We start from the raw sequence: 20,681 nt of genomic DNA on the forward strand, positions 1-20,681 counted from the left end.
GAAAGTTACAATTTGACAAACAGTCTAGTAATTATTCACCCAAAAATTATCAATGGAAGTTAAAAGTAGTAGGGAAAAGTTTGAGATGTTTCTCTACAGTTGGTAGATACCACTTTAATTAAATAATCAAAATAAAAAATGTCACCAGTAGTGGGAACAGGTTGACATCAGTTACCTCTTGCTATGGACAAAGAAGGATTCAGCAACACTTCTGTGGTATTCCTGCAATACTGCATAAAGTAACTCTAACCATGAGAAAATAGCAGACAAACCCAAGCTGATGGACATTTTACAGAATGACTGGCTTGTACTTTTCAGAAAATGCCCGAGTTGTAGAAGACAAAAACATACTAAGGAACTATTACAGAGCAAAGGAGAATTAAGAGACATGACAATTGAATGCAGTGCGAAATCCTGAATTGGAATCTGGACCTAACATTTTTTTTCTTTTGTAATAAAAGATATTATTGGGACAACAGGCTAGATATGACTAAGTTCTATTGATTAGATAATTGGGTAAAGAATCTGCCTGCAATGCAGGAGACCTAGGTTCGATCCCTGGGTCAGGAAGATCCCCAGGAGAAGGGAATGACTACCCACTCTAGTATTCTTGCCTGGATAGTTTTATGGACAGAGGACCTCAAGAGGACTTGGGACCCCAAGAGGACTTGGGACCCCAAGAGTCCGCCGCAAAGAGTCAGACTCAACTGAGCGACTAACACAGACACAGACACACACTACAGTACTTGGAGGTCAAACGGCATTGTGACTGCCTTGACACTGAACTGAAATTTCAAAGGATTTAAAAAATGTCATACACACATATGTACGTATAAAGAAATGATAGGGTAAATGAGGAAAAGAGGTTAACAGTAGAGGAGAGTTTTTGGATCATTCTTGCATTGAAGGAGGAAACAGAGAGAGCTGGACTCCATCTTAGGCCAGGCTGCGAACATTAAGCCACATGCGTGGTCACCCTCCCAATGGACTCTGAACTTGGTGCCCAGTGTCTATAGAAATGGTATACCGATGGAAAACCTGACCCCCGGGATAAAAGAGCCTTAGGACTTGTACTTGGACTCTGTTGTCTAAAAGAATATGCTAATTATCCCTGTAACAGAACAAAGTGGTAAATTCCATTATGTTTATTGGGATATGACCACAGGCCTATTGATGAATATCCACTGTTTATCTAGTCTTGTGACATATGAATCATGGGTTAACTATGATCATCTCTCTCTTTTACCTTGTCCAGACTAGTTTCAAGGAATTTGGGGAGGTGGGTTTGAGCAAGTACACTTAGGGTATATAAGGTTTTCACAAAAACTGGTCCTTGACTAAGAGGAGACTCTGCCTTGGGCCTGCCAGTGTAATAAACTGCACTCCATTGTCCTTCTGAGTGAGTTTGTTTCCCGGAACGTGTGGCTACAACAGCATTTTTTTTCTGCAAGTCTGAAATTATTTTAATTTAAAAAACAAACCAACGGACTTTCCTGGTGGTTCAGTGGCTAAGACTCCACACTCCCACTGTAGGGGGCCCAGGTTCGATTCTTGTGGTTGGGGAACTAAATCCGGGATGCTGCAACTAAGAGTCCACATGCCACAGCGAATCCCACATGCCCCAACTAAGACCCAGTGCAGCCAAAGTAAATAAATAAATAAATATTAAAAAAACTCCAAAACAATAAAAAACAAAAATACCCCTAACAAAACAGAGAAATAAAATCTGAAATTTGATGAGGTAAGTATAATATTATTTTTCCTTCTCTGATTCTCTATTTCATTTTTAAAATAAAAATATTATATATACTGTACATACATGTACTGTACAGGTTACAATTTGTAGCCTCCTGTTTTTCTTCTGGGCAATATATTGTGAGCATATTCCTTTAATTCCTAAATTTAAGAAAACTTTTTCACATTTCCCTCTCTGTGTGTGGGCTGCTAGGGTACTAGTAATAAATATTTAAAGGCTTGACTTGATAAAGAAGTATTAATTTCCCTTGGAGAAGGAAATGGCAACCCACTCCAGTGTTCTTGCCTGGAGAATCCCAGGGACAGGGGAGCCTGGTGGGCTTCCATCTATGGGGTCACACAGAGTCGGACACGACTGAAGTGACTTAGCAGCATTAATTTCCCTTGATCATCCTCTGGTTATATCAGTATCAGTTCAGTTGCTCAGCCATGTTGGACTCTTTCCAAGCCCATGAACTGCAGCACGCCAGGCTTCCCTATCCATCGCCAAGTCCTGGAGCTTGCTTAAACGCATGTCTATAGAGATGGTGATACCATCCAACCATCTCATCCTCTGTCGTTCCCTTCTCCTCCTGCCTTCAATCTTTCCCAGCATCAGGATCTTTTCCAATGAGTCAGTTCTTCACACCAGGTGGCCAGAGTATTAGAGCTTCAGCATCAGTCCTTCCAATGAAAATTCACGACTGATTTCCTTTAGGATGGACTGCTTGAATCTCCTTGCAGTCCAAGGGACTCTCAAGAGTCTTCTCCAACACCACAGTTCAAAAGCGTAAATTCTTCAGCACTCAGCCTTCCTTATAGTCCAACTCTCACATCCATACATGACTACTGGAAAAATCATAGCTTTGACTACACAGACCTTTGTCAGTAAAGTGATGTCTCTGCTTTTTAATATGTTCTCTAGGTTGGTCATAGCTTTTCTTCCAAGGAGCAAGTATCTCAGTTTCACAGCTGCAGTCACCATCTGCAAGATTTTGGGGCCCAGGAAAATAAAAGTGTCACTGTTTCCATTGTTTCCCCATCCATTTGCCATGAAGTGATGGGACTGGATGCCATGATCTTCGTTTCTGGAATGTTGAGTTTTAAGCCAGCTGTTTCACTTTCCTCTTTCACTTTCATCAAGAGGCTCTTTAGTTCCTCTTCTCTTTCTGCCTTAAGGGTGGTGTTATCTGCATATCTGAGGTTATTGATATTTCTCCTGGTAATCTTGATTCCAGCTTGTGCTTCATCCAGCCTGGCATTTCACATGATGTACTCTACATATAAATTAAATAAGCAGGGTGACAGTATACAGCCTTGACGTATTCCTTTCCCTATTTGGAACCAGTCCGTTGTTCCACATCTGGTTCTAACTCTTGCTTCTTAGCCTGCATACAGATTTCTCCAGAGGCAGGTCAGGTGGTCTGGTATTCCCATCTCTTTAAGAATTTTCCAGTTTGTTGTGATCCACACAGTCAAAGGCTTTGGCATAGTCAATAGACCAGACATAGATGTTTTTCTGGAACTCTCTTGCTTTTTTTTCATTGATCCAACAGATGTTGACAATTTGATCTCTGGTTCTTCTGCCTTTTCTAATCCTAGCTTGAATATCTGGAAGTTCTCATTTCACGTACTGTTGAAGGGTCACTTGGAGAATTTTGAGCATTACTTTGCTAGCGTGTGAGATGAGTGCAATTGTGTAGTAGTTTGAACATTCTTTGGAATTGTCATTCTTTTGGATTGGAATGCAAACTGACCTTTTCCAGTCCTGTGGTCACTGCTGAGTTGTCCAAATTTGCTGGCATATTGAGTGTAGCACTTTCACAGCATCATCTTTTAGGATTTGAAATAGCTCAACTGGAATTCCATTTCTCTACTAGCTTTGTTCATAGTGATGCTTCCTAAGGCCCACTTGACTTCGCATTCTAGGATATCTGGCTTTAGGTGAGTGATCACACCATCGTGGTTATCTGGGTCAGTTAAGATCTTTTTTGTATAGTTCTTCTACATATTCTTGCCACATCTTCTTAATATTTTCTGCCTCTGCTAGGTCCATACTGTTTCTGTCCTTTATTGTGCCCATCTTTGCAAGAAATATTCCCTGATATTTCTAATTTTCTTGAAGAGCTCTCTAGTCTTTCTCATTCTTTTGTTTTCCTCTATTTCTTTGCATTGATCAATAAGGAAGTCTTTCTTATCTCTCCTTGCTATTCTTTGGAACTCTTTGGAACCCATTCAAATGGGTATATTTTCCTTTTCTCCTTTGCCTTTTGCTTCTCTTCTTTTCTCAGCTATCTGTAAGGCCTCCTCAGACAACTGGTTATATAGCCTACTTTTAATGATCATCAATTACTCTTATTAAGATTTTGAAACTGTTCTGAAGAACATTTTATTAATTAAAAAAAAATGATACAATACCATCTACCATTCTACTGCTCCTTTCTGTCTTAACACACTTTTTGAAAGCTGATACAATGACTGTCTGGTCCATGCTGAATCCTTAGTCTCTAGAATGATTTTTGGCAAATAGTAGGTTTCCTACAAATAGTTTTTGAATTAATAATGAAAAATCTAGTAGAAATTATTGTGTCATATTTCAGAGTTTTCATCTATTGAAATCATATAATTAAGTAATATTCATCTTCTGACTCAAGTAATGAAACAAATGTGAAAAAGTGAAATTAGGAAATAGTTTTTAAACTGCTTAAAGAATAATAGTCTGAGAACAGAATGCATAATATTAGTAAAGGTTTTAGAAATTTAAGCCAGACAGCTGCATTTTGGTTTCATAATTCCCTTGTGGATGCTCATAGCAGAAGAATAACATCATGAAGAAGCAGAGACCTTCATTCAAAGGCAATTTTAGATACAGTATTGGCCATACTCAGTAAAGCAGACAGAAACGCAAATCTGGGGAAAAAGCTATAGAATGCAATTTGTTAAAACATTACTAACTCAACACTTTGCTAATCCTTCAAGCAAAGTTAGAGCATTCTATTCCCAAATATTTTCACTGCAAAGAAGAAGGCTGAACCTATGGGAATTTTTGCTTGTGTCAGTAAGTACTTTGGGAGAAAACAGCCAGTGGGTTGAACTAGAGTAAGTCAGAATAAGTACCAAATACAATGGCAACCCACTCCAGTGTTCTTGCCTGGAGAACCCCAGGGATGGAGGAGCCTGGTGGGCCGCCGTCTATGGGGTCACACAGAGTCGGACACGACTGAAGTGACTTAGCAGCAGCAGCAGCAGCAACAGCCCATAAAGAAAATTATCACTGAAATTATGGATGCTGTGCTTGTTGTTTCACTTGAGTCTAATTCTTTGCAATCCTACAGACTGTAGTCTGCCAAGCTTCTCTGTCCACGGGATTCTCCAGGCAGGAATACTGGAGTGGGTTGCCATGTCCTCTTCTAGGGGATCTTCCTGACCCAGGGATCCAACCATGACTCTTAATTCTCCTGCATTGGTAGACAGGTTCTTTACCACTAGCACCACCTGGGAGATATGGATATGAGGTATTATATTCTGCTGTGTGGAAGCAATAGGATATTACAAACTATGCCACCTGTACATTTCTACATACATGTGTATATCTATTGAGAATTTGAGAAGGGGAGAAAGAGAAACTGACAAACTGGATGGAAAGTAAAAATTAAAGAGGTCTTTTCTTCTAATAAAAAGTGATATATTCCTAGTGTAGCTTTCAAGTTCTTGGAGAAAAGGGAACCCTCATAAGGTAGCCTAAGTTACCTTAGTGGCCTAACACTTTATTTTATCACTGTTTAAGCACAGTTGTACATTGCCATTTCCAGTTTTAGCTCATTGTTTTGTTAATAATCTGATCCCTTATGTGTGCATGGGTGCTCAGTTGCTCGGTCATGTCTGACTTTTTGCCACCCAATGGACTGTAGCCCATCAGGCCCCTGTGAACATGGGATTTTCCAGGCAAGAGTACTGGAGTGGGTTGCCATTTCCTTCTCCAGGGGATCTTCCCAACTCAGGGATTGAACCCAAGGGTCCTGTAGTTCCTGCATTGGCTGGTGCATTCTTTACCACTGAGCCACCTGGGAAGCCCTTACAAATAAATGTAAAACTCTTACGATTCTACAATAGTGCAGAGCCTTGGCATAAACGATGCTGCAAGATGGCAGTTCTGGAGGAAGACCCATTGCTCTGTTTTGGTTAGGGCCTTAACAATGAGGGCTTCTGCTTTAGCTGCCTGGCCACGACCCAAAGAAATCATGGTCACATGATTGGTTGTTCCCGTTAACTCTTGTGCAAATTTCAGGAAAGTATTGGTGAGGTCGATCCCTGTAAAACAACATGGAAAGGTACATACTATTGTCAAGTCATTTAATCCCCTCTTTAAAAATACATTCTAGCATTTATTTTTACTTATTTTTTAAAAAAGTTGTCACGTTGAAGTATTATAAATGTTTCTTTCTTTTTTTTTTAATTTTTTTATTGGAGGCAAATTACCTTACATTAATATATTGGTTGGTTTTGCCATACATTGACACGAATCCGCCCCGGGTATACATGTGAGTACTAGAGTGGGGTTAATAAATGCTAGAAAGAAAGGGAACACATTCTAGCATTTATTAACCCCACTCTAGTACTCTCACCTGGAAAATCCCATGGGTGGAGGAGCCTGGTGGGCTACAGTCCATGGGGGTCGCTAAGAGTCAGACATGACTGAGCGACTTCACTTTCACTTTTCACTTTCATGCACTGGAAAAGGAAATGGCAACCCACTCCAGTGTTCTTGCCTGGAGAATCCCAGGGACGGGGGAGCCTGGTGGGCTGCCGTCTATGGGGTCGCACAGAGTCGGACACGACAGAAATGACTTGGGGCAGCAGCAGCAGCATTTATTAAGTGGTAGTGGGAAAAGGTGTACACATAATGGAAAAACTAGTCTTTTAAATCAAAGGTAGAGCTCAAATTTTGGCTCTTCCATTTTCTTTTTTGCAAAATTAATTTTTTTTGGAGTATAGTTGATTTACAATGCTGTGTTAGTTTCTGCTGTACGTCAAAGTGAGTCACATATATATATATATACATATATATATATACACACACACACACACACATATGTATATGTATATACATAGCCACTTTTTTAGATTCTATTCCCATTTAGGTCATTACAGAGTATTGAGTAGAGTTCCCTGTGCTACACAGTAGGTTCTTCATTAGTTATCTATTTTATTATATACAGTGTGTATATGTCAAACCCAGTCTAATGGGGTGACAGATGGGGTGATACTATATACTACAGCAGTAGTAGGTTTGTGGGTTGTTTACTCCAGCACTTACTTGTCCCTTCCTCCTCTGTAGCTGATCCCTGGTGTTACTCCAAAAGGCCATGTGCCCAGCTAAAATACTTCATTTTTAGTCTTTCATGAAGCTAGGTATGAACATCTTATGTTTTGTGAAAAAGCTTTGGCAGCAAAGTTTTTAAAATGTTGAGTTATCTTCCATTCTGTACAGCAAAGTGAATTACTTATACATATATAGTACATAGCCACTCTTTTTCCCATATAGGTCATTACAGAATACTGAGTAGAGTTTCCTGTGCTATAGAGTAGGTTCTTTATTAGTTATCTATTTTATTATATGTAGTGTGTATATGTCAAGCCCAGTCTAACAGGGTGACAGATGTTTGGAACATAGATGTGATGGCCACAGCCTTAGCTGCCATGTCAGGCTAAGTTTTCAAGAAATAGACAGCACTGTTATGAGTGTGTCAGGCATACAGCCAGCTGCTTTACATGGAAAAGTTTCAGATGAGAAAGCCTCTACATGGGGGCACTCTGAACAAGGCTTACTAATAGAATCAAAGTTTGAAAATGGTGAGTTCAAAAGACATGTTTGATTTGAAGATAATGAAAATCAGAAAATAAATAAAGAAAGTGTTTTACTTAGGAGAAAATATTTTGCTTAGTGTCTGTAGAGCAAAGACAAGATAAAGAAAAAAAAATGCATTTGAAGTCTTGAAGCACACAAGCATACAATCAACAGGTTTTTCTGATAATTTTATAACATTTTTCACAAGTCAATGGGAATTAAAATTGTTAATAAAGCAAGGGTAATCCCAAATTTCATATCAATAATATGTGTATTTGGGAGGCATTTTCTGCATACAAAACTAGCCCTGATAAATTTTCCCATATTCATGAATCTGGAACAACTCATTTTTCTTTGTTCTTTTATATTTTTAGTCATTCTTTTTAAAATGTGCTATTGCTTTATTTGCTTATTTTTTTAATTGAGATATAGTTGATGTACAGTAATGATGTAAATAACTTTTAGATGTGTAGTCTGCACCTCCCAATCTTCTACCTCAGCTTGTCATTCTCTCCACTGGTATCCACTAGTTTGTTCTCTGAATCTGTGAATCTGCTTGAAAGATTCATTCTTAATGTAGTTTACAGTTTTAAGACATTTAGTGAAGTCACTCAGTCGTATCCGACTCTTTGAGACCGCATGGACTGTAGTCTACCAGGCTCCTCCGTCCCTGGAATTTTCCAGGCAAGAGTACTGGAGTGGGTTGCCATTTCCTTCTCCAGGGGATCTTCCCGACCCAGGGATGGAACCCAGGTCTCCCACACTGCTTTACCATCTGAGCCACCAGAGAAACCCAATTCTTTAAGATATTTAAGAATAGGACAATTTCCCCAAATATTTAAGAATAGGGAAATATTTTAAACACAGAACACCCTGACACAGAACCTACTTCTCTACATCTTTTGAAAAACATCATCATGTCATCTTAACTGTCTACAAGTAGCTTACCATGGGAGTGAATAAGTATCAGTGGAGTTCTGGCATTGGATTCTTCATACGATTCCTTCAAACTGGTTCCAGGGCTGTGAATATATTCATTTCCTATTTTTTCAGTTATAAACCTTGTCACAGAATTCTTTAAACGTTCTGGTCTAAGAATTTTTATCTAAGAAAGAAACCATGATAGATAAGTAACTTTAAAAACTACCCAAGAGAATATCCCCTGTGGTAAGAGGAAACAAACTAAGATGTATTCAGTATTTAGGTTGCCCTTGAAAAGTTTTGTGGTATTCCTTGTGTTGGGAAAATTTGATGGGGAGGGGAGTCTATGTGTGATGGGAAAGCTGCCACCACTGCTCTTGACCATGCTATGGTCTTTCCTAGATGCCAGGGCTATCTGGTGCCTCTATCTTTCACATTCTGTGATCTTACTTTGTACGTGCAAATCCAAGTTATGGTCCCTGACTCTGCAAAAAGAGACCTTGCCCCTGGGTTTTTTTTCTGCTCTGATGTACATATCTAGAGCAAGAAAACCCCCACCGTATCAGAGGATGAAAATCCAGGATAGCATAGTTGGAAAAGTACTAGCTCTTCCATTAATAAAATGAAAATCAATAGCACAATATTTGTGTGTTTAAACAAACTGAGCAACATCTGCAGAGAACTCTAGAGGGACTAAAAGGTTTTGCAAACAGTATACATGTGGTAAAGAGAAATTCATCCATTGGAAATCATTGCAAATTTCAGACATTTTCCATGAAAACTGCTTTAAACTAATCACTTATGTGCTATTTCTTTACAGAATGATCATCCATTCTGTGCTGAGCATTTTCAGAGACTTTAGCATTTAAGGCAAAATTAAAACTGTATGAGTCTGTGAGTCTGTGTGGAGGTACTAGATTGAACCATGGGTCATCGTCAAAAGCCATCAGCTATTGGCAAGTTGACATATTTAAAAGAACAACTAATATAAACTCATTATGTTGAGTTTGCTCTTTTCTGTATCCTTTGGAAAAATTAATCTCAAATTTTAAATTAATTGCAACATATGTATTTTTAAAAATGAAAATTGGCAGCACACATAGAATCTGGGGTCTAACAGCAGAGTTCACCCAGTATTTCCAGTTATGAAAGTGTGAGAATCAACCAAGTGAAACACCATTGGTTGTGGTCCCTCACTGCTAAGAGTCTGTCTCCCCAATGTGATTATCATCTTTGTCACCATCATGCTGCTGGTTCCTTCTTTATTTTATTAATCAAGCAAACATTTATTAAATTTCTCCACTTTTGTAATTTTTAACCCCAAGAAATTTTCAGGAGGGGGGTGTAGTGGGAGAGAAAGAGAAGTTTGAAGAAATGGGTTCCATTGAAATAAATTTTATTAGTTCTTTTCTAAGAAGCTACATATAGTTCTGAAAAATTTCCCCATCTTCATATCTCCTCATTGTCATATTTTCCCCTCTTTTCTGTCCAATGGGTTATATAAATAAAAGGAAGTGAATAAACTGGACAAAGTCCTTGCCCCTGTGGAGCTCCATGATATCATCCTTCTCTAGGTTGAGTCTTCTCCCTAGTATATTCTAAATCTTATAAGTGGCAATCTCAATTTCTGACTCTTACAGGTCAGACCCAGTTTCAAATATTTAAACTCAATTTCCCTATACATACACTTAACATTTTATCAGACCATGTCTTCTGACCCTGAGTTTGGTAAATAGGATGACTATACTCATAAAGTTGCTAGTTGATAAACTAAAACCACTTGGAGCTTAATGGGGGAGAGTAATGTAGCATGGGTTTTAAAATCTAGTTAATTTTGTTTTTAAGGTAATACACACTTGTTACATAAAGTTAAAATAATATTTGCTATATAACTTGTTGCATACAATTTTTAAAAAAGTATAAATTGAAATATGAAGAACCTATTTCCTAGATAACCACTATTTATTTCCTGTTGTTCTTTATATTTTCTACATACACATGAACATCTCTCTAACCTGTTCTTTTTTCCCCACAAATTGAGTTTTTACTATACAGACTGTTAAGTATTCTGCATTTGTCAGTTAAATAGTTTAAATACATCTTAATGTCATAATTGCATCAACAATCCACATACAGAGTAGAGGAATCTGTCTAAAGTTGTCAGGTATATAACATAAACTGGAGAAGTGGGTTGGACTGAAGAAAAATGATTCTCCTGTATAATAAAAAGTTATGCAAATACGATGTTAAATGGCAAACAGCATTCAACTTCAGTGTCAGGAAATAATTGGGAGCAGTGAAGAGTATGATACACTGCTCCAAAAGGGCAGAGAGTACTCAGCTCTAGCTATCACTATGGATGATTGTGGGCCAAGTATTAGCTGATCTTCTAATTTTTTAATAAATGCTGGAAATCTGGATTTTTTATGTAAAATTTCTCAATTTAAAATTTTGGCTCAAAAGAAGAAAAAAACCCAGACAAAAATAAAAACAAAAAAACAAATGTATATACCAATGTTCCAGCAGCATCAATTGCAACAGCCAAAAGGTGGAAACAACCCAAGCGTTCATGGACAGATGAATGGATAAGCAAAATGTGGCATATGGATACAATGAAATAGTATTCAGCTTTGAAAAAATTCTGACACATACTACAACATGGATGAAACTTGACGACATTAAATGAAATAAGTCAGACACAAAAAGATAAATGTTGTATGAGTCTACTTATATGAAGTAACCATAATAGGCATACTGTTCATGGGGTTCTTGCTGCAAGAATACTAGAGTGGTTTGCCATTCCCTTCTCCAGTGGACTATGTTTTGTCAGAACTCTTCACTATGACCTGTCTGTCTTGGGTGGCCCTGAAAGGCATGGCTCATAACTTCATAGAGTTATGCAAGTCCCTTTGCCACAACAAGGCTGTGACCCAGATCAGTATTCATTCCATCCCAAAGAAAGGCAATGCCAAAGAATGTTCAAACTACTGTACAATTGAACTCATTTTACATGTTAGTAAGGTTATGCTCAAAATCTTTCAAACTAGGTTTCAACTGTGTACAGGTGGATTTAGAAAAGGCAGAGAAACCAGAGATCAAATTGCCAACATTTGCTGGATCATAGAGAAAGCAAGGGGATTCTAGAAAAACATCTACTGCTTCATTGACTACACTAAAGCCTTTGACTGTGTGGATCACAAAAACCTGTGGAAAATTCTTAAAGAGATGGGAATACCAGGCCACCTTATCTTCCTCCTGAGAACCTGTTTGCAGGTCAAGAAGCAACAGTTAGAACTGGACATGGAACAATGGACAGATTCAAAATTGGGAAAGGAGTAGGTCAAGGCTGTATATTGTCACCGTGCTTATTTAACTTCCATGCAGAGTACATCATGTGAAATAACAGGCAGGATGAATCACAAGCTGGAATCAAGATTTCTGGGAGAAATATCAACAGCTTAAGATATGCAGATGATACAACTCGAATGGCAGAAAGTGAAGAGGAACTAAAGAGCCTCTTGATGAGGATAAAAGAGAAGAGTGAAAAAGGTGGCTTAAAACTCAGCATTCAAAAACTAAGATAATGGCATCTGGTCCTATCACTGTATGGCAAATAGAAAAGGAAAAAGTGGATGCAGTGACAGATTTTATTTCCTTGGGCTCCAAAATCACTGTGGACAGTGACTGCAGCCATGAAATTAAAAAAATATTTACTCCTTGTAAGAAAAGCTATGGCAAACCTAGACAGTGTATTAAAAAGCAGGGACATTACTTTGCCGACAAAGGTCCATATAGTCAAAGCTATAGTTTTCTGGTAATCATGTACAGATGTGACAGTGGAACCATAACGACAGCTAAGTGCCGAAAATCGATGTTTTGGAGTTGTGGTGCTGGAGAAGACGCTTGAGAGTCCCTTGGACTGCAAGGAGATCAAACCAGTCAATCCTAAAGGAAATCAACCCTGACTATTCATTGGAAGGACTGATGCTGAAGCTCCAATACTTTGCTCACCTGATGCAAAGAGCCAACTCATTGGAAAAGACCCTGAGTTGGAAAAGATAGAAGGCAAAAGGAGAAGGAGGTGGCAGAGAGTGAGATGGTTAGATAGCATCACTGACTCAATGGGCATGAATTTAAGCAAACTTGGGGAGAGAGTGAAGGACAGGAATCTGGTGTGCTGAAGTTTGTGGGGTTGTAAAGAGTTGGACATGCCTTAATGACTGAACAAAAATAACAACAGAATAGGCAAGTTCAAAGAGACAGAAAGTAGAATGGTAGTTGCCATGGTCTAATAGGAGGAAATAATGGGGACTATTTTGGTACAGTGTCTGGGATGATAAAAATTTCTAAAAGTGGCTAGTGGTGAGTTTTCACAATCTTGTAAATGTACTTACTGCCACTTAATTTTATATTTAAATAAACTTAAGAGAGATTATTATCTCTCTTAATAAGTAAATGAAATAACGAATGTATGCTATGCCACAATAAAAAGTTGGAAAGGAAACAACTCACTTTAAGATATAAGCACATAGAATATTTAAAATAGTCTCTGCTATTTTGGTTATCTTTATTGGAGATTTTGAAATTTTATAAGAACGATCTCCAAAGGCTCAAATTCATTTGTTTAGTTGTAAATTGAACTTGAAATATTGAGAGAACAAAACCACAGGCCCAATAAAATTGTAAATCAGGTGCAATCTTCTTCTGCAACAAATTTTAAAGTGATGTAAAAATAAAATTTAAGGCAGAAACCAAAAGAAAGATGATTGGCTGTTCAGGCTGGCATTTTCAGGAAGTTAGAGTAAAAGGGAAATAAGAGGAGGGATTTCCTCCTCCCTAAACTAGAGGCTAATTGTGAAAATAAAAGATGACTTGAGGTGATAAGGGAAAATTTAGAAAAATCTACTTTAAAGAATCTACTTTGGCAAGTATAATATGGTGTTACTGGTAAAAGCACAGATTTCAGAGTCAAACTGTCTGAGTTTCAGTCCTGGCTCAATTAGGCATTCTATAAAAAGGGGAAATAATAATGTCTACGTGACTCACCGACTCTGTGGACATGAATTTGAGTGAACTCCGGGAGTTGGTGATGGACAGGGAGGCCTGGCGTGCTGTGATTCATGGGGTCACGGAGAGTTGGACACGACTGAGCGACTGAACTGAACTGAACTGAACGTGACTGAACTGAACTGAACTGAACCCCCAAGATGATTATGAAGACTAAATGAAATAATTTATGAAAACTGCTGAGTACATGCTAAGTTTTACTTACTTTGAGGGGCTCACAAATGACACCCATTCACATCCCTAACCTGCCAACCTCACAGTCAGGTTCTGAGGCATTGACTAACAAAGAGGAATCAGGGAAAATACCACCTTTATTATCAATACAGGCCAAGGTGGTGGATATGGTTTAGGTGGGTGTACTTCCTGATACTAAACCATAGAATTCGGCAGACTTTTCTGCCACAAGCAGTGCTGGACAGTCTTTGACTTTTCCCTAAAAAGCCCTGGTATGTTCTTGTACAATTTATGGCATTGAGAAGCAGAGCAGAAATTATGCTTTTTGCAGGAAGGCTAATCCTCAAAGGGACAGGGGAGAAGGGCTAAGCCATGCACACTGATTTCATCTCTCAGATTACTTGTGTGACAAGTCCTTCCTCCTTTCTAGAGAGGAATGAATAAAGGTGCAGAAAGATGCTAAGAATGTTTGTTACTCTAACTGAACTCCCGCCACATAAAAGCACATTAAAATGGAATGTAAGTGCTTTCCCCTAGTAGTAATGTTCACTAAATATTAGATTGCAAAATCTATATATTTTGCTCATAAAAGTTTAAAATTTAAAGAGTTTAAGCTACTGATAAAGTGCTCAAAACATTTAGAACATCAATATTTTCTCATGGCACATCTTACCAAAATAAGTCTTTGAAATGGAGTGAGTTTCTCCCAGGGAAAATTTATAGAACTGTATATTTCTTCATTTTCATTAAAAACTTGAGCTAGATAAAATTTAGAGAAACTGAGATTAACAATAAATACTTTGGATCACCAAAAGGTAATACAATGATTTTTTTTTCACTATAAAACTATGAGGTTTTGTTTAAAACACTGTTAAATTCTTTTAAAGTGAGATTTCTGTGAGATTTCAGGCATCTCTAACTATCTTTAATATTGTAAAAGAGGTATATCTTAAGGTAGATTTAACTTTCAACTTGTCTCTGGTGAAATGGTTGAAGAAGGAGAACTAGAAGATGATGGATGACAGAAGGAAAAGAAATGAGAAGCAAAGGGCAGAGCCAATATTTTATGACCTGATCCTGAATATATATTGTTTATAAACTGATAACTAGAGGTTAGAGATTTCTATTCATATAATAGAATATAAACTAATAACTAATAAATATAAACAATAACTCTAGAGGCTAGAGATTTCTGTTCAGAATCTACTCTAACAGATACATGAAATGAGGATCAAATGGAAATGCAATGATTTTCAAATTTTTGAAAAACTGAATATTATACAAATATATTTAAAAACTTTGACCCCTCTTACCCATGATAGAGAGTCACACTTCCCCTTGATATAGTCACCACAGGATCACACTTTCTTGCAAGGTGGGAAAAATTCTAGTTTCATTTCCATCTATTCCATATACAGCTATCATTTCTACCAATCTTTTATTTCTACATTATTTCCTCAAAGTCTAACTTCAAATACAACTTAGATAAAAGAAACAACTTTTTTAAATAGATAAGATATATTCTGTTGATCTTAAAAAGTCCACAATACATGAACATCTAGTTAAAAATGGATAAACCTGGGGTTACTTGCAAAGTAAAAGATCTTCACTTAACAAAAAGTCAGTAAAGAGTGCCTTTAAATGAAAGATATAGACTCTTATCTTACAGCATAATAAACAATGAATCCAAGATAGATTAGTGCAAAATGCAACAAAATAAAACAATAATGAACCCGAGAGAAAACTTTAGGGGAAGAAGAAAACCTTTTAATCAGAACTGGAAATGAAAACATTGTAAAAGAAAAGACAGACGTAATTAACTATACAAATATTTAAACATTTGTATGTTGTAGATATTATAGACAAATCCAATAAGCAATGACAGATCTTGAAAAATATTTGAATAAACTGTTTAATATTTTTAATAAGACACAAATTAATACCATATTATGCTGCTGCTGCTCCTGCTAAGTCACTTCAGTCGTGTCCAACTCTGTGTGACCCCATAGACGGAAGCCCACTAGGCTCCCCCATCCCTGGGATTCTCCAGGCAAGAACACTGGAGTGGGTTGCCATTTCCTTCTCCAATGTGTGAAAGTGAAGTCGCTCAGTCGTGTCCGACCCTTAGCGACCCCACGGACTGCAGCCTACCAGGCCCCTCCATCCATGGGATTTTCTAGGCAATAGTAGTGGAGTGGCTTGCCATTGCCTTCTCCGACCATATTATGCTAATTAATTATAATTAAATAATTTCATTATTGTATAACTGTACTCATTTCACATGCTAGCAAGGTAATGCTCAAAATCCTTCAAGTTAGGCTTCAACACTACATGAACTGAGAACTTCCAGACGTACAAGCTGGATTTAGAAAAGGCAGAGGAACCAGAGATCAAACTGCCAACATCCACTGGATCATAGAAAAAGTGAGGGGATTCTAGGAAAACATCTACTGTTTCATTGACTACACTAAAGCCTTTGGCTGTGTGGATCACAAAAACTGTGGAAAATTCTTCAAGAGATGGGAATACCAGACCACCTTAGCTGCCTCCTGAGAAATCTGTATGCAGGTCAAGAAACAACAGTTAGAACCAGACATGGAACTGGTTCATAATTCAGAAAGGAGGACAAGACTGCATACTGTCACCGTGCTCATTTAACTTTTATGCAGAGTACATCATGCGAAATGTTGGACTGGATGAATCACAAGTTGGAATCAAGATTGCCAGAAGAAAGATGAACAACCTCAAATATGTACCACTCTAATGGCAGAAAGTGAAGAGGAACTAAAGAGCCTCTTGACGAGGATGAAAGAGGAGAGTGAAAAAGCTGGCTTGAAACTCAACATTCAAAAATTAAGATCATGGCATCCAGTCCCATCACTCCATGGCAAATCAAAGGGAAAAAAGTGGAAACAGTGACAGATTTTATTTTCTTGGGCTCCAGAATCTCTATGGACAGTGACTGTAGCCATGAAATTAAAAGACGCTTGCTCCTTGTTAGAAAAGCTATGACAAACCTAGACAGCGCATTAAAAAGCCGAGACATCACTTTGTCAACAAATGTCTGTATTGTCAAAGCTATGGTTTTCCCGGTAGTCATATACAGGTGTGAGAGCTGGATCATAAAGAAGGCTGGGTGCCGAAGAACTGATGCTTTCGAACTATGGTGCTGGAGAAGACTCTTGAGAATCCCTCGGACTGCAAGAAGATCAAATCAGTCAATCCTAAAGGAAATCAACCCAGATTGGAAGGACTGATGCTGAAGCTGAAACTCTAATACTTTGGTCACCTGATATGAAGAGCTGACTCATTGCAAAAGATCCTGAAACTGGGAAAGATTGAGGGCAGGAGGAGAAGGAAGCATCAGAAGATGAGATGGTTGGATGGCATCACTGACTCAATGGTCATGAGTTTGAGTAAGCTCCCACTCCAGTGTTCTTGCCTGGAGAATCCCAGGGACGGGGGAGCCTTGTGGGCTGCCGTCTATGGGGTCGCACAGAGTCGGACATGACTGAAGCGAGTTAGCAGCAGCAGCAGCAGCCAGGATATAGTAAAGTACAGAGAAGCCTGGTGTGCTGCAGTCCACAGGGTTGCAATGATTTGGATACGGCTGACCCACCGGAGAAGGCAATGGCACCCCACTCCAGTACTCTTGCCTGGAAAATCCCATGGATGGAGGAGCCTGGTAGGCTGCAATCCATGGGGTTGCGCAGAGTCAGAATGACTTCACTTTCACTTTTCACTTTCATGCATTGGATAAAGAAATGGCAACCCACTCCAGCGTTCTTGCCTGGAGAATCCCAGGGATGGGGGAGCCTGATGGGCTGCCGTCTATGGGGTCACACAGAGTCGGACATGACTGAAGTGACTTAGCAGCAGCAGCAGCAGCAGACCCACTGAACAACATTACACTAATAGGATTCTTACAAATGGACAAAAAAAAGATCAACACTGGAGTAGAAAATGGGCCAAGTATGTAAATAAGCAAATTCAAATGGTCAGCAAACATCTGAAAAAGTACTTGATAGATAAATTTAAAGACTTTAAACTTTTCAGATTGGTAAAAGTTAAAAAGAATCCATATTCTTCTTTGAAAAGGAGCACTCATATATTGCTGGTGGAAATGTAAGTTATTATGGACTTTAAAGGAAGGCAACTTGGAAGCAACTATTAATATAAAAACTGTACTTTTGACCCAACAGTTCCATTTCTGGCTATCCCAGAGAAATAAAAGTAAAGGAAATATATCTAAGGCTGATCATGTTTTGCATAACATAATTGTATTTTGTGGCAAAAATCTGGAAGCAAAGCAAAACGGAGATGTGGAATGAGAATTACATTAAATAATAAGTACTTATTATATAGTTACGTTCCTCCCTTTGGTTTTTCCAAAAGGTATTGAACTAAATTGATAACTTGATAATCTATATACAAATATGTAAAGAAGTTAGATTTAGACACTGAATACTTTACCTGTCTCTGGTGATTTTTCACTTTCCTCCAAGGAAGCATTTTCTGAAGAGAAAGCTGTGCTCATCAGCAAATATACAGCCTTACTTTTTTTAAAAGCATTCCATTGTGACACATTTGATAACAGGGATTTACATAGAAGAGAAAAAGGCTCTAGTTCATTGCTGATATAAAGACACTGCTTCCACCTGGAATCTGAGATCCACTGAAGATGTTGATTTTTACAGATTTCATATATGCCTAACAAAAAAAGGAAAACTGATCACATAAGAAGAGATGTATCCTTTACCTTTAGTTACTCATTAGAAAGTATATGCTTAATAAATATTTTTTGTTGAGGAAAAATTCATCTTATATAAAAACTAATTACATAAAATGTAATTTTTCAATTATGATAAAACACATAACATCAAATTTACTACCTTAACCATTTTAAGTGTACAATTCAGTAGTATTAAGTATAATTCATGTTGTGGTAAAACAGATCTCCAAAACTTTCTGCAAGTCTGAAGCTCTGTACCCATTTTCCCATTTCCTTTTCTCATTTCCCCACCTCCTAGCTTCTGGTAACCACTCATTCTATTTTTGTTTCTATGAATTTGACTTCTTTATGTACTTTATGTAAGTGGAATCATTCAGTATTTGTCTTTTGGTGACTTGCTTATTTCGCTTAGCATAATGTCATCAAGTTTCAGCCGTGTTGTACTATGTGATAGGATTTCCGGTTTTTGACTGAATAACACTCCATTTTATGTATATACTACATTTTCTTTATCTAGTCACCAGTGTACACTTGGGTTGCTTCTACCTGTGGGATATTGTGAATAGTGCTGCTATGAACACTGTATGCAAATATCTCTCTGAGACCTTGCTTTCAATTCTTATAGGTATATAACCAGACATAGGATTAAATGGATCATATGATAATTCTATTCTCAGGGTTTTTTTTGAGGAAACTCTATACTGTTTTCTATGTTCCAAATATGCACCATTTTACAATCCCACCAACAGGTTTCCATTTTCTCTACATCCTTGCCAGATATTATTATTTTCTTTCTTTAGAAAGAAATGGGTGTGAGATGATATCTTTTTGTAGATTTGCTTTGCATTTTTCCATGATTAGTGTTGTCGAGCATCTTTTCATATGTTTGTTGTCCATTTGAATTTCATCTTTGGACAAATGTTTATTCAAGTATTTAAAAATCAGGTTATTTGATTTTTTGTTGTCGAGTTGTAGTTCTTTATATATTCCATGTAAATATAAACTCCTTATCAGATATAGGATTTGAAATATTTTCTTCTATTTCTTAGATTGCCTTTTCACTCTGTTGATTGTGTCCTTTGATGAATAAAATTTTTTAATTTTGATATAAATTTGATATGTGATAATTTTGATATATTAATTTGATATAATTTTGATTTGCCTATTTTTATTTTTGTTGCCTGTGTTTCAGTGTTAAATCTAAAAAATCATTGCCAAGTCCAATGTTATAAAGATTTTTTCCCTAAGCTTTCTAGGAATTTTATAGTTTTAGTTCTTATGTCTAGGTCCTAAATCATTTTGAGTTGATTTTTGTATTTGATATGAGTCCAATTTCATTCTTTTGCATATGAATGCTGAGTTTTGCCAACACCATTTTATTTTCCTTCAGTTCAGTTCAGTCACTCAGTCGTGTCCTACTCTTTGCGACCCCATGGACTGCAACACGCCAGGCTTCCCTGTCCATCACCAACTCCCAGAGTTTACCCAAACTCATGTCCATTGAGTCGGTGATGACATCCAACCATTTCATCCCCTTTGTCGTCCCCTTCTCCTGCCCTCAATTTTTCCCAGCATCAGGGTCTTTTCAAATGAGTCAGCTCTTTGCATCAGGTCGCCAAAGTATTCGAGTTTCAGCTTTAACATCAGTCCTTCCAATGAACACTCAGGACTGATTTCCTTTAGGATGGACTGGTTGGATCTCCTTGCAGTCCAAGGGACTCTCAAGAGTCTTCTCCAACACCACAGTTCAAAAGCATCAATTCTTTGGCATTCAGCTTTCTTTATAGTCCAACTCTCACATCCATATATGACAACTGGAAAACCCATAGCCTTGACTAGATGGACCTTTGTTGGCAAAGTAACGTCTCTGCTTTTTAATATGCTGTCTAGGTTGGTCATAACTTTTCTCCCAAGAAGTAAGTGTCTTTTAATTTCATGGCTGCAGTCACCATCTGCAGAGATTTTGGAGCCCCCCAAAATAGTCAGCCACTGTTTCCACTGTTTCTCCATCTATTTGCCATGAAGTGATGGGACCAGATGCCATGATCTTAGTTTTCTGAATGTTGAACTTAAAGCCAACTTTTTCACACTCCTCTTTCACTTTTATCAAGAGGCTCTTTAGTTCTTCACTTTCTGCCATAAGGGTGGTGTCATCTGCATATCTGAGGTTATTGATATTTCTCCTGGCAATCTTGATTTCAGCTT

At 37.8% G+C, this 20,681-nt stretch overlaps 1 protein-coding gene across 2 annotated transcripts in view; it reads right to left on the minus strand.

The window, feature by feature from the left end:
* The window catches only part of DNAH14 (dynein axonemal heavy chain 14), a 398,894-nt gene that overhangs the window by 42,929 nt on the left and 335,284 nt on the right, over positions 1 to 20,681 (minus strand). For both annotated transcript variants that reach the window (XM_088845531.1, XM_088845532.1), the window contains 4 exons: positions 18,218 to 18,454; positions 14,418 to 14,503; positions 8,531 to 8,687; positions 5,835 to 6,045 (listed from right to left, as the gene is read on the minus strand). In XM_088845531.1, the coding sequence (XP_088701657.1) occupies positions 5,835 to 6,045; positions 8,531 to 8,687; positions 14,418 to 14,503; positions 18,218 to 18,454 (691 nt within the window). The remainder of the gene's footprint in view (positions 1 to 5,834; positions 6,046 to 8,530; positions 8,688 to 14,417; positions 14,504 to 18,217; positions 18,455 to 20,681) is intronic.

Source organism: Moschus berezovskii, chromosome 17 (assembly GCF_049115385.1).
Source record: "Moschus berezovskii isolate FMDL1 chromosome 17, NW_MosBer_1.0, whole genome shotgun sequence".
Lineage (NCBI taxonomy): Eukaryota > Metazoa > Chordata > Mammalia > Artiodactyla > Moschidae > Moschus > Moschus berezovskii.